Source organism: Oncorhynchus keta, chromosome 18 (genome assembly GCF_023373465.1).
Source record: "Oncorhynchus keta strain PuntledgeMale-10-30-2019 chromosome 18, Oket_V2, whole genome shotgun sequence".
Classification (NCBI taxonomy): domain Eukaryota; kingdom Metazoa; phylum Chordata; class Actinopteri; order Salmoniformes; family Salmonidae; genus Oncorhynchus; species Oncorhynchus keta.
In genome coordinates this window covers 14,014,758-14,028,351 of record NC_068438.1, presented here as the reverse complement: position 1 = coordinate 14,028,351, position 13,594 = coordinate 14,014,758, and the positions used below count along the sequence as shown (strand labels likewise).

Genomic DNA, 13,594 nt, shown 5'->3' with positions numbered 1-13,594 from the left:
ATCAAGCTCCTGCTCAAGCTCCAGTATGAAGCTGGGTTATGTTCATTGGTGCACATCGACGCAAAACATTTTGTAACGGAAGAAAGGGGCAATTATTGGACAAGTTGAAATAGCACATCCCTGTTATGGGCGGTTATCTCCCATTTTGTGCCTAATGAACACAACCCTGCCCTCACTCCAAGCTCTGCCAAATTGTGATGTCATGACCATGAGGCCGTCTGAGTGTGAGTCATCTCTACCTGGCGATGGCCCAGAGCAGATGGACAACACCAGAGGGAGATAGTGCAGGACAGGGGCACAGGGGGCATGATGGCATCAGCCTAAAAATACACTATGTAAATGATTATGATCTCTATTGTTTTGTAACCTGACTACCATCCACATCGCTCTGGCCAAACGCCACACCTGACTACCCATCCACATCGCTCTGGCCAAACGCCACACCTGACTACCCATCCACATCGCTCTGGCCAAACGCCACACCTGACTACCCATCCACATCGCTCTGGCCAAACGCCACACCTGACTACCCATCCACATCGCTCTGGCCAAACGCCACACCTGACTACCCATCCACATCGCTCTGGCCAAACGCCACACCTGACTACCCATCCACATCGCTCTGGCCAAACGCCACACCTGACTACCCATCCACATCGCTCTGACCAGACACCACACCTGACTACCCATCCACATCGCTCTGGCCAGACGCCACACCTGACTACCCATCCACATCGCTCTGGCCAAACGCCACACCTGACTACCCATCCACATCGCTCTGACCAGACACCACACCTGACTACCCATCCACATCGCTCTGGCCAGACGCCACACCTGACTACCCATCCACATCGCTCTGGCCAAACGCCACACCTGACTACCCATCCACATCGCTCTGGCCAAACGCCACACCTGACTACCCATCCACATCGCTCTGGCCAAACGCCACACCTGACTACCCATCCACATCGCTCTGGCCAGACGCCACACCTGACTACCCATCCACATCGCTCTGGCCAGACGCCACACCTGACTACCCATCCACATCGCTCTGGCCAGACACCACACCTGACTACCCATCTACATCGCTCTGGCCAAACGCCACACCCACTAGCGTTTATTTTCCTGGATTTGCTTTGGGTTAAATGTAGAAGACACATTTGGGTTGAATGCATTCAGTTGTGCAACTGACTAGCTATCCCCTTTCCCTTATTATAGAATTTCCTTCAACCTCATAGCTTGGTTTTTGCTCTGACTTGCGCTGTCAACTGTGGGACCTTCTATAGACAGGTGTGTGACTTTCCAAATCGTGTGCAATTAACTGTAGACTCCAATCAAGTTGTAGAAACACCTCAAGGATGATCAATGGAAACAGGATGCACCTGAGCTCAATTTCAAGTCTCATTGCAAAGGGTCTGAATACTTATGTAAATAAGGTATTTCTGTTTATTATTTTTAATAAATATGCTAAATGTTTTGTCATTATGGGGTATTGTGTGTAGATTGATGAGGGATTTAAAACAAATCTATTTTAGAATACGGGTGTAACATAACAAAATGTTGAAGAAAATCAAGGGGTCTGAATACTTTCCGAATGCACTGTACGTGTCCCTCTGACAAGGTACTCTTGACTCTTGAGTGTCATTGAAAGTCGCAGGTCAACAGGACTTGACACTTAACGCATAGCGTCCATTGAAACAGCTCGCGGGGGAAGAGTAAGAACACAGTAAATATGTGGAGAGTAAATAGGCCAACTGACAGGCTATTGATCCCTCTTACAGAGGAAGGTCCCACAGCGAACCTCCTGAACAAAGGGCCTGTAGAGATCTTTATAGCCAGAGGGTAAATACTAAGGTTGTCAGCTGAAGGTGTGTGTGTGTGTGTGTGTGTGTGTGTGTGTGTGTGTGTGTGTGTGTGTGTGTGTGTGTGTGTGTGTGTGTGTGTGTGTGTGTGTGTGTGTGTGTGTGTGTGTGTGTGTGTGTGTGTGTGTGTGTGTGTGTGTGTGTGTGTGTGTGTGTGTGTGTGTGTGTGTGTGTGTGTGTGTGCGTGTATTTGTATGTTAGACATTCTGAGAAGGAGTTCAGTCATGTGTCTGTGTGTAAGAGTGTGAGTTATCTGTGTCTTCCAGGTGCTGTGCAGTAGCAGTGTGCTGGACTCATCAGAGTACTGGCTGAGGAATGAGAAGGCTCTGTGCAGGCTGGGCCTTCTGGAGGATGACGCTGAGGGGAGATATAACACGGTGAGCAGTGTGTGCCTATTTGATTTATAACTATATGACTGCCACTTTGTAGAACAGGAATTATCTCTTGGGTACTCGACTGGTAAGCGTTGGTGTTCTTACTAGAAAACAAAGGTATCACTCCGTGTGTCTGTCCTTTCCCTCAGTCTCATTCCGAGCTCTGAGTCAATTAAAAAGCATTTTCATCTTCCCATTGTGTGTGCAAATGAGACAGTGCCGTTTTTACACAATGTGTCCAGACTGGATGAGGAGCAGGGGTTAGGTGTGTGTGTGTGTGTGTGTGTGTGTGTGTGTGTGTGTGTGTGTGTGTGTGTGTGTGTGTGTGTGTGTGTGTGTGTGTGTGTGTGTGTGTGTGTGTGTGTGTGTGTGTGTGTGTGTGTGTGTGTGTGTGTGTGTGTGTGTGTGTGTGTGTGTGTGTGTGTGTGTGTGTGTGTGTGTGTGTGTGTGCACCCTCTTCTGTTAACCAGTATTATCACAGTAATAGGCCTGTGGCCATATCAGCTTAGTTAATGACAGACTCTGAGCCAGGAGTGAACAGGGTCTGTGTTAGTGAGTGTGTGGAATGCAGACTTAATAAGTTTGGCTGGATATGGTATTTCTTTACTCCACCGAGGGTTTTGGTTGGGGAGCGGGGGAAGGGTTGGTTTATTAGTATGTTCATTTGAATCATTTATGGAATCATCTAACATGGTCACTTTTATCAGTGCGATGTGATTGTCATTGATTACACACTCAGCGGCAGCAGAGGTATTCAAATTAAGCTCGGAGATCCTGTTTACGACAGGTTCAAGTTTATTGTCCCTGAAGGGAAATTGTCTTGACATTAATATGTCATCCTGGTTGTTTGACAAAGTGTGATATCTTTATTATCCACTCATTTCATATGATGGAGACAATATGGCCACACACGAACTGGTTGATTATGTGACAATTACAGTGACGTCTATTTCTGAATGTGTGTGGAAGGCTCAGGAAGTAGAAGGGACTATGCACTCAGGAGCTCAAAGTGCTAAGATACAAATCTTGTAAGCTCTCTTTTCACTCCTTACCAAATCTAGGTCTTGTCACTTTTGATCACTCTCTCATGTTTTAAGGCAGGACCTGAGCTCACAGTGAGATGTTACCGAGTTGCGATAGTCACAGTGAATTTCATCTGAACACATTGACAGAGGGTAAGCAATTTGGAACCGAAGTCTTCTACACTGTTAGTTCTGCTCTGCTAGTTACAGTGAAGTTACGGAGATATGTTTCCAATCCTATTTTACATTTTTGTAGAGATGAGATCTATATCATTGTTCATCTCAGACCCCAGAACCAAATGTTGCATGCACTAATAATCTGTCAAGAGAGACTATCACTAGCATTCTATCCATCAACACCAAAACTATTCCCAGTTTCACTCTCTCTCTCTGCATACTGCCACACTGCCACACTGCCACACTGCCACACCCATACCCCCCCCACACACACACCCACTGCTGCAGCTATGTAGATAATTGAATTGTATTCAATGAGATATGGGGAGCTGAAAATGACTATTTAAGCTGTATCTTACAGCTGATGGCTAGGACAGAGTTAGTTACAGTGATGAGATAAGATATTCCCGATTCATATCATTCCTCACTGCTCTAATTGCCTGCTTGGTCCCACAGCAACTGTGTGTCTGCCTGTCTGCCTGCATGTGTGTCTGCCTGTCTGCCTGCTTGTGTGTCTGCCTGTCTGCCTGCTTGTGTGTCTGCCTGTCTGCCTGCTTGTGTGTCTGCCTGTCTGGGTCTAGGATTGGGTATGACTGGAAATGGGACATCGTTACCAGTTAGTTATATTATGTAATATTATTCCAGAGTTGGAGGCTGAATGGAGAGCTGAAGAGGTGTAGACTCTATACACATTAGTGCTGTGAATATTCAATGAGCTCTACAACTCTAATATTCCAGAACTAAAATCTTGTGTAATTTGGTCAGCTAATTGATTTTCTTCGGTTTACGCACAATCTGTCCACGAGAGATTACCACAACCAAGACCAGCATACAGACAGTGCATATGAATAATGGAAGTGCCTGTAACGTATCTTGGCTGGTGCTATTGCTTGGAGGTCAGGGGTCAGGAGCCACAGAAGGATACCAAGGTTGTGTTCCAAATGGCACCGAATTCCCTATTTAGTGCACTACTGTAGTGCATTATTTAGAGAACAGGGTGCCATATGAGACACAGCCAGAGACAGAGCATCCAAGTGGCTCACAGTCACAACATGGCCTGACTGTGGCGGTCTTACATAACAAACACAGGGGAACACACAGAGGACACAGGAAGAACGACTGAGTGTTCTGAGTTGAGAGCAATGGGACATTGGTTAGAGTTGAGAAGAAGGGTTTGAAGGTGGGAGAGATTGAGTGAGGGGGAGAAGATTTGTTGTTGAGGGAAGAGGAAGAGAGCTTAGAAGTGGGTGGAGAACGGTTTGCATGTGTGCTTGTGTTGACACGGGTGTGCGTAGTAGCCTATTGTACTACATACCCTGTCAATATTTGTAATCTTTATTGAAAATGAGTGAGACCATTTTAAGGAGTTTCTGCTCCTGTGCTTGTGTGACCAAGCATGTGTGTTTGTGTTGTGTGTGCCTGTGTTGTGTGTCTGTGTTGTGTGTGCCTGTGTTGTGTGTGTGTTGTGTGTGTGTGTCTGTCTTGTGTGTGTGTGTGTGTGTTGTGTGTGTCTGTGTTGTGTGTATTGTGAATCTCTGTACTGTGTGGATGTATGTTGTGTGTGTCTGCGTTGTGTGTGTGTTGTGTGTGTCTGTGTTGTGTGTGTGTGTTGTCTGTGTTGTGTGTGTCTTTGTCGTGTGTGTATTGAAATATATTGCACTGTAGTCTGTGAACGTTAGTAATCGTTATGGAAAATAAGTGAGAGCGCGTTTACGAGTTTCTACATTTGTGCGTGTGTGTTGTGTGCATGTTTTTGTGTGTTCCTGTCCTGACTGTATTTGTGTAACCAGTCCTGTAACCAGTCTAGGGCTCTAACTACACACACACACACACACACACACACACACACACACACACACACACACACACACACACACACACACACACACACACACACACACACACACACACACACACACACACACACACACACACACACACTCTGACTTCTGTCTTTAAGGTGTGAATGGTTGTGAGTTTGTGCTTCTGTCACACCTCCACTCAATCACTCACTCACTCTGTCATTTAGACACACACACACAGGCATGCACGCACGCACATCTGACCTTCCCAAGGAACAACAACACATCTGACCTTCCCAAGGAACAACAACACATCTGACCTTCCCAAGGAACAACAACACATCTGACCTTCCCAAGGAACAACAACACATCTGACCTTCCCAAGGAACAACAACACATCTGACCTTCCCAAGGAACAACAACACATCTGACCTTCCCGAGGAACAACAACACATCTGACCTTCCCAAGGAACAACAACACATCTGACCTTCCCAAGGAACAACAACACATCTGACCTTCCCAAGGAACAACAACACATCTGACCTTCCCAAGGAACAACAACACATCTGACCCACTCTTTTCAGAGCTATGGCACGCCGTTAAAAACAGTGACATCACTGCTGCCATAGCACCATGGTCATTTGGCACTGTGACGATTGTCCTATGTCCTCTGTCACATAAGCTAAAGTCTTGCATAAGCTAAAGATTATGTATGTCCAGACATTGATTATCACCCTTTTATTATGAGAAGCACATTTATCGACTGTTATTGATGTGGGGATATTTATCATGTGGAATATACAGTATATACACTAGTGTTCAAAAGTTTGGGATCACTCAGAAATTACCTTGTTTTTGAAAGAAAATCACATTTTCCTTGTGCATTATAATAACATCAAATTGATCAGAAATTCAGTGTAGACATTGTTAATGTTGTAAATTACTATTGTAGCTGGAAAAGGCTGATTTGTAATGGAATATCTACATAGGCAACCATTAATCCTGTGTTCCAATGGCACGTTGTGTTAGCTAATCCAAGTTTATAATTTTAAAAGGCTAATTGATCATTAGAAAACCACTTTGCAATTATGTTAGCACAGCTGAAAACTGTTGTTCTGATTAAAGAAGCAATACAACTGACCTTCTTTAGAATAGTTGAGTATCTGGAGCATCAGCACTTGTAGGTTTGCTTACAGGCTCAAAATGGCTAGAAACAAATAACTTTCTTCTGAAACTCATCAGTCTATTCTTGTTCTGAGAAATTAAGGCTAATCCATTCGAGAAATTGCCAAGAAACTGAAGATCTCGTACAATGCTGTGTACTACTCCCTTCACAGAACAGCGCAAACTGGCTCTAACCAGAATAGAAAGAGGAGTGGGAGGCCCCGGTGCACAAATGAGCAAGAGGACAAGTACATTAGAGTGTCTAGTTTGAGAAATAGACGCCTCACAAGTCCTCAACTGGCAGCTTCATTAAATAGTACCCGCAAAACACCAGTCTCAACGTCAACGGTGAAGAGGCGACTCCGGGATGCTGACCTTCGAGGCAGAGTTCCTCTGTCCAGTGTCTATGTTCTTTTTGCCATTCTTAATCTTTTCTTTTTATTGGCCAGTCTGACATATGGCTTTTTCTTTGCAACTCTGCATGGAAGGCCATTCTCATGAAACCATTAAAATACCATGGCAGTAATGATTTTAAATATAAAACATGTCATTTAGTCATACAACAAAATATCGTAATAAAGATAATAGTGTTCTCTACCTTGCACAAACAGCTCATTTTTGGAGACTATTGCCACCCCCACCTAATGGTGATGGCTAAATGATTTTGTCCTTGGGAAGGGCACTATATCTTCTATTTTCTTTTGACTGTTTCTCCCTCGCTCTTTTTCATTCTTCAACAGTCATCTCCTTACTTTTGTCTGCAATTGCTTTGACCTGCGTGGAAGACACAATAAGCCCAAATAATGTGATAACCTTCACAGCACCTCAGCTCGCACGGGCTTGATAGAACCACCTTAATAATAAGACAGTTTCAACATAGGTTACACCACTACCAGAGTGGGCTTTTCCAATGTTCTGTGTTGTTTCACTGCGGTGGACATTTTGACTCTCCTGATAAAGAGCGCCACTCCAATTCTCAAGCTGCTCCCGCCATTTTGTTTCCTCCGTTTAATTCTGTCCCCCTTTCAGCTTTGGGGTGGTTAGCTCACTGATTCATCCTATAGGCTACTTTTTATAAAAGATCCATGAAATAGGCAGAAATGATGTAGAAAACATGGGTAAAGTGCGAGATTCATTTGTAAAAGAGGGAAATTTAAAAAAAAATCTAATCCACTCATTACAGAGACTAACATCCATGATGTCACAGAGTAACAAACTACAGATTCAGCCTGATTGGCAGACAGAACAGTTTTATCTCTTAAGCTGATTGGGCCATTCGATCCAGTTCCAGTCGCTGCATCATTTACCTCTGTTTTGTATTTCTCCTTCTGCTTCTCTTTTGATGTTAGTCCAAAGCGTACATGCCCTCTTCCCCCCGAGAAGACCCATTACCATGGAACATGGACACGAGTGCCACGGAAAAGAAAAGAGGAAGGGGGAAAACACATGGTGGGGAGCAGGGGAATAAGATGCTGAATATAGCCCACAGGCAAACCAGACAGTCATATTAGCCTAATTGACATGTGTGAGGAGAGATAAGAGGCCTACAAGATGGACCCCACAAGCGTTTGTTCTTTTACTTAATTTAGTCACATAGGGAAGTTAATCATAAAGAATAGCTCTTACAGAAACCATATGAATTGTGGGTAGGTAAGCTCTTTGAGCTTTGAGGGCTTTCAGCATGACGTACATCAGAGAGAGTATGTACGATGATCAAGGAGGTTATATCAACCGCTGGGATTTACAATGATTGGTATGTTGATTAATACAGGAAATGGTTTATTTCTCCTATCTAGAAAATGTATATAATATGTTCTCTAGCTGAAGCGTGGGGGCAGAATATTGGGTTTGGAGAGATGGACCTGGTATGTACAGTGGCAAGAAAAAGTATGTGAACCGTTTGGAATTACCTGGATTTCTGCATAAATTGGTCATAAAATTTGTTCGGATTTTCATCTGTCACAACAATAGACAAACACAGTCTGCTTAAACTAATAACACAAACTCCCCTTCACTCCCCTTTTCTAATTAACTCAATTATTGATTAAAACTTCCCCAAAGCATTTGTAGCTGTACTTTTACATACTTTCTCTACACAACCCAGCCGCACTGGCACGACAGAGTCACACTTATGAAAATCGAAGAGTTTGACGGGGCGGCCAATCTTCTATGCGTGAACAAACGACATTCGTAGCACTTTGCTGTTCTATAGTCTGGGTCAGCAAGTGAAATAACATACCTATACAGCTATGAAGGCTTTGGAAAACCCACCCCAGAATGAACAATGGCAAAGCAATCAGTGAAATTATTCTGAATTCCAATTTGCATCTTATTCCCTTTGTAGTGCACTTCTTTTGACCAGGGCTAATAGGGGTCTGGTCAAAAGTAATGCACTATATAGGGAATAGGGTTTAATGTGGGACCAATTCAGTAAAATTATATCAGTCTGTATGTAGGGACTGTCGCTCGCTCCCTGGGTACTGACTGACTGGTTGCCAATTAGCCCTGTTGTGTCCTGCTTATTCGCGCGTTGCCATACCTCCAAAATCACGTCCTGCTAGAGGCTTGTAATGGCCAGTGAGGGCTAACACGGCATGAATGCTTCCTCTGTCAGACGAGTAATCATGCTTTTATCTGGGTAAAGTCAGGTCATTGGAATGGGGAGTAAGGTTGGCTACATCACAGTCAGTATTCTGGACTATTTGATGCTAACCTCTCAGGTCTCACTATGTTTTTTTTAAGCTTTACATTACGACTGTTCTGAAGCTTTTTCCCTCTTATTGCAGATCTGCTTTGTGAATCTGGACCAGCAGAAGGTGGATCGTCAAGACAACAGCTGCGTCAAGGTGTGCTGGGTCCCCTCTTCTCTTGTCATCTCTCTGTTACCCCCTACCCATGCTTTCCTCTCATATCCTCTCTTCCCTCTCCTCCCTCCTCATCTCATCTCCTTTACTCCCTCCTCCCCTTTCCTCCCCCTACCCATTAACAACTCTGCTCCTTCTCTCATCCTCTATCCTCGCCTCTCTTTTCCCCTCCTCCCGTTCCCCCAGAGTCTTTCTTAACTATCATAAACACTGGCTCTGTTGCCATGGATTCGGGATAATTAGCCTGGGTAAGAGGGGTTGATTTGTTTAGGTAATTAGCAGGTTTGTTCTGTTGATGACTGCCTGTGTGCCTGTCATTGTGACTGTGGGCGACGTCCCTCTCTCGTCTAGAAACTGGCCTCAATCTCTCCAGACCTTCCCAAGCTGGTCGACTCTCTGAGTGTGCGACAGCCCAAGGTGAACGAGATCCTGCTGCTCGGCGGTTTGGAGACTCCGGACCCCTCTCACCCTCACCAGTACCCCACCCACACACAGGTGAGAGCACGCGCACACACACACACACACACACACACACACACACACACACACACACACACACACACACACACACACACACACACACACACACACACACACACACTTCATGTAATTTTATATTAATGGTTTGTTGAGATCCCTCCATCCCAAATCCATCCACTGCCTGATCTGCTCTGAGTATTACACGAGCAGACAAGGTAGAATGCATCAATTATTGAACTCTTTACCGGGAGACCCATGGGGCGGCGCACAATTGGCCCAGCGTCTTCCGGGTTAGGGGAGGGTTTGGCCGGCAGGGATGTTCCTGTCCCATTGCGCACTAGCGACTCCTGTGGCGGGCCAGGCACAATGCATGCTGACACGGTCGCCAGGTGTACGCTGTTTCCTCCGACACATTGGTGCGGCTGGCTTCCGGGTTAAGCGGGCATTGTGTCATAAAGCAGTAAGGTTAGGCTGGGTTGTGTTTCGGAGGACACACGGCTCTCAACCTATGCCTCTTCTGAGTCCGTACGGAAGTTACAGCGATGGGAAAGGATTGTAACTACCAATTGGATATAATGAAATTGGCGAGAAAAAGAGGTAATAAAAATATAAAATGTAAAAATTGTACAAATGTTTGTGTGCGTATTTGTACCTGCGTGTGTGTGTGTATTGTCTCCAGGGCCAGAGGGGTACAGATGTGTGCCTGGTCCAGTGTGCTGGGGGCCGGCGGCCCACCAGCATCATCTATGAGATCAACAAGTTCCTAATCGGGCTACAGTGGGGTCAGGAGAGGCAGGGGTCCCAGGGGATGATGATGGCAGGGCAGAGGCTGGATGACGACACCAACCGCTCTTTCTCATCCATAGAGGAGGACTTCCTCACTGCCTCAGAACACCTGGGGGATGACAGCGAGGATGACGGCTTACGAAATGGTGATTCATTCTGATCCTTTTGAATACCCATGTACTATATTTGAGTTCATTGTATTTTACTGACATATGTGGTGAATAATAAAGTTGAGTAATATAGTCCTGTTGCTAAGTTTGAAGAGCATGAGGATAGCAAATACGAAAATGTCGATCTCAGTTACTTTTTCTAGTTCACTTTTGACAAATGTGTCTGCTAAATAGGATACACCATTTATTATTTACAAATATACTACTGTGAAGCACTCCTTTTGGGAGGAAAAATCTGACATTTTTGTAAGGTTATACATTATTCAGTAGCCTAATCTCAAAACAGGTCAATGTATAGGTGCGTTCGGAAAGTATTCAGATCTCCTTGACTTTTTCAACATTTTTTTTTATCGTTACAGCCTTATTCTAAAATTGATTTTTTTCAAATTATAATTCTCACCAATCTACACACAATACCCCATAATGACAAAGTATCGTAACAAAATGTGGAAAAAGTCAAGGGGTCTGAATACTTTCCGAATCACAAATAGTCTACAGGCTCCTTGAATACTATTCTTACCACTGAAGATGTCCCTCGTCTCGTTTCAAAAGGGAACGACAGGCATTCAGCTGTTGTTCTCTTGTTCTCTCGTGCCTGTCAGTCTTCATCTGTAAAAACACTTCTCTGTGCCTGGCTGGCTGTGTGGCTCCTTAGAGCATTTGTGCCTCGCATGGTGTGCCGTGCTGCTGAGGGCACATACAGTAGAATCGATCAATGCCTGTCATGATTGAGATTAATATACAGTATATGGCCCTGAGTTTGGCTGTGCTTTTCTGCACAGTGACAAGTCTCCCCTTATCTATAATATGAATCTCCTGTAAGCAGAGATGGGCAGGATTTCTGTTACATGCATTTGGAATACTTATTTGAACTACTTATGAGTATTTTGTCATTTGAATTACACTGGGCTGAATTACACTACAATGTATTTTGTATTTTCAAAATACTGTAATTTATAACGGTTCACATTTTGTGGCCCCCCTTTCACCCTGCATTGGTATCAGAAGTCTGAGAGCACTATAGTGTGATAAAAGCATCTGCTAAATGAACTAAATATAAATGTATATGTAAAAATAAACAATTGCAAAGCATGCTGAGTGTTATTCTAATGAGCTCCGCCACGAAACAACAAACACCCTGCTTTGCAGTTCATTTTGGTTTGTTCATTTTCACATATACATTTATATTTTGGTCATTTAGCAGACACGCTTATCCAGGGTGACTTGCTCAACTAAGGTAGTTAAACAACAAGATATCAGAGTCATTGCAAGTAAACATGTTTTTGTAACCGATACCGAGACTGTTGTTGTTCTTCGGGCCGGCTACTTGCAAGTATTTTAATTAAATACATTACAAGGCGAGATTTTGTTGTTTATTTTGATACATTGATCTTTATTGCATTTCATATCTGTATTGTTCCCATCACTGCCTGTATGAATTTAGAACCAACACTGTGTGAAGGGTCTCCTTTGAGTCAATGTACCAGTAATATTCATTATCAGATCAAGCCTCGGATATGAGGTTGTTCTTTTTTACTTTGCATGGGGGTAAGTTAGCCTGTTCCCAGATCTGTTTGTGTTGTATTATGGCCTGTGTAGCCAACTCTTATGGCCATTGGTAAGACAGCACAATCATAACTGGGACCAGCTAGGGTTTGGTTGGTAGCTATAGTCATGTTTGAGTGGGTAAATGCTGCTCATTGAAAGTCTGGTGTTATTGCTAGCGTGGTTAAACCAGAGCTGGGTTGTCATCGCTCTTGCTCTGGCACATTGGGAATTTGATGGAAGTATATTCTAACAGGTCTGGACATGCCTCTCTCTCTCTTTCTCCACTCAGAGCCAGAGTGCAGTGATGTGGCAGAGAACTTGTCAGATGTAGCACACAGCGACAGACTAGCGTGTCAGAGAGGACACCTGGGCCAGCATCAGTGGCAGGACAGCGAGGATTCCGAGGTGACCATCAGCGCCCCCCCAGCCACCAAGAAACGAGGAGGAAGGGCACCGGCGAGAGCTAGCAGTCATCACACCAAGGAGTCGGCTGGCCACTATGCCACCAACCTGGCCGAGTCGGTACTGCAGGACGCCTTCATCAGCCTGTCTCAGGACGAACCATCCTTCGCTCCTGAGGCCGCTGTGAGCATGTCCCCCGGCAGCCACCCCCCCACCGGCCTCGCCTGGACAGTAGCAGAGGAGCCCTGTCGGGCACGCGCCTGCTCTTTCGAGCTCCCCAAGATCGTCATAGTGCAGAGCCCGGATAGCTGCGAGGGCCTGCCAGAGTGGCTGGGTACTCAAGCCTCTCACGCGGCTCTGGAGCATGGTGTTGGTGGTGATGGTGGTACTGCCAGGCAGGTACCGGCGGAACACGGACCAGAGACCCATGACCTCCTCCCTACCACCACTACCACTGGACGCCACCCCACCAAACCCCTGCAGCGGGCCCTGGCATGCGCTGCCAGTGTCATCGGCACCATCTCCAGCCCACAGGTAGCAGAGCAGCTGGCAATGGAGCCAATAGAGGGGGACATGGAGAGAGAGGGACAGAGGGACCCTGAGGGTACTGACTACTCCTTCTCCTCAGCCATGTGCGGGATGGCCCAGGTGGCGGGGGCGGTGGCTGTGGTGGAGCTAGCTGAAGAGGCCGGGGAAGTGGTCTGCGAGTCAGAAGACAACTCCACCACCGAGGTCTACTCGGCCGCCTCCATGGGGCTCCTATCTGCAGCGCAGACCTCCACAGCTATCACCCTCCACTGCAGTGTGGCCGAGGGGACCAGCATCGAGGCCTTCCGCACCAGCATTGCTGAAGTTCTTCACAAGGAGGCAGCAGGGGTGCTGGCTCAGCCCCAGGACTACAAGAGTGTGGCCCATCTACTGGAGTCCACCCACAACAGGATT

General features: G+C 45.6%; 1 protein-coding gene across 4 annotated transcripts in view; it reads left to right on the top strand.

Annotated features, from left to right (window-relative positions):
• The window catches only part of LOC118371320 (A-kinase anchor protein SPHKAP-like), a 169,213-nt gene that overhangs the window by 141,331 nt on the left and 14,288 nt on the right, over positions 1 to 13,594 (top strand). For all 4 annotated transcript variants that reach the window (XM_052467434.1, XM_052467437.1, XM_052467435.1 and 1 more), the window contains 5 exons: positions 2,129 to 2,239; positions 9,189 to 9,248; positions 9,618 to 9,761; positions 10,426 to 10,678; positions 12,540 to 13,594. The exon at positions 12,540 to 13,594 is cut by the window's right edge and continues 2,438 nt beyond it. In XM_052467434.1, coding sequence (XP_052323394.1) covers positions 2,129 to 2,239; positions 9,189 to 9,248; positions 9,618 to 9,761; positions 10,426 to 10,678; positions 12,540 to 13,594 — 1,623 coding nt within the window. The remainder of the gene's footprint in view (positions 1 to 2,128; positions 2,240 to 9,188; positions 9,249 to 9,617; positions 9,762 to 10,425; positions 10,679 to 12,539) is intronic.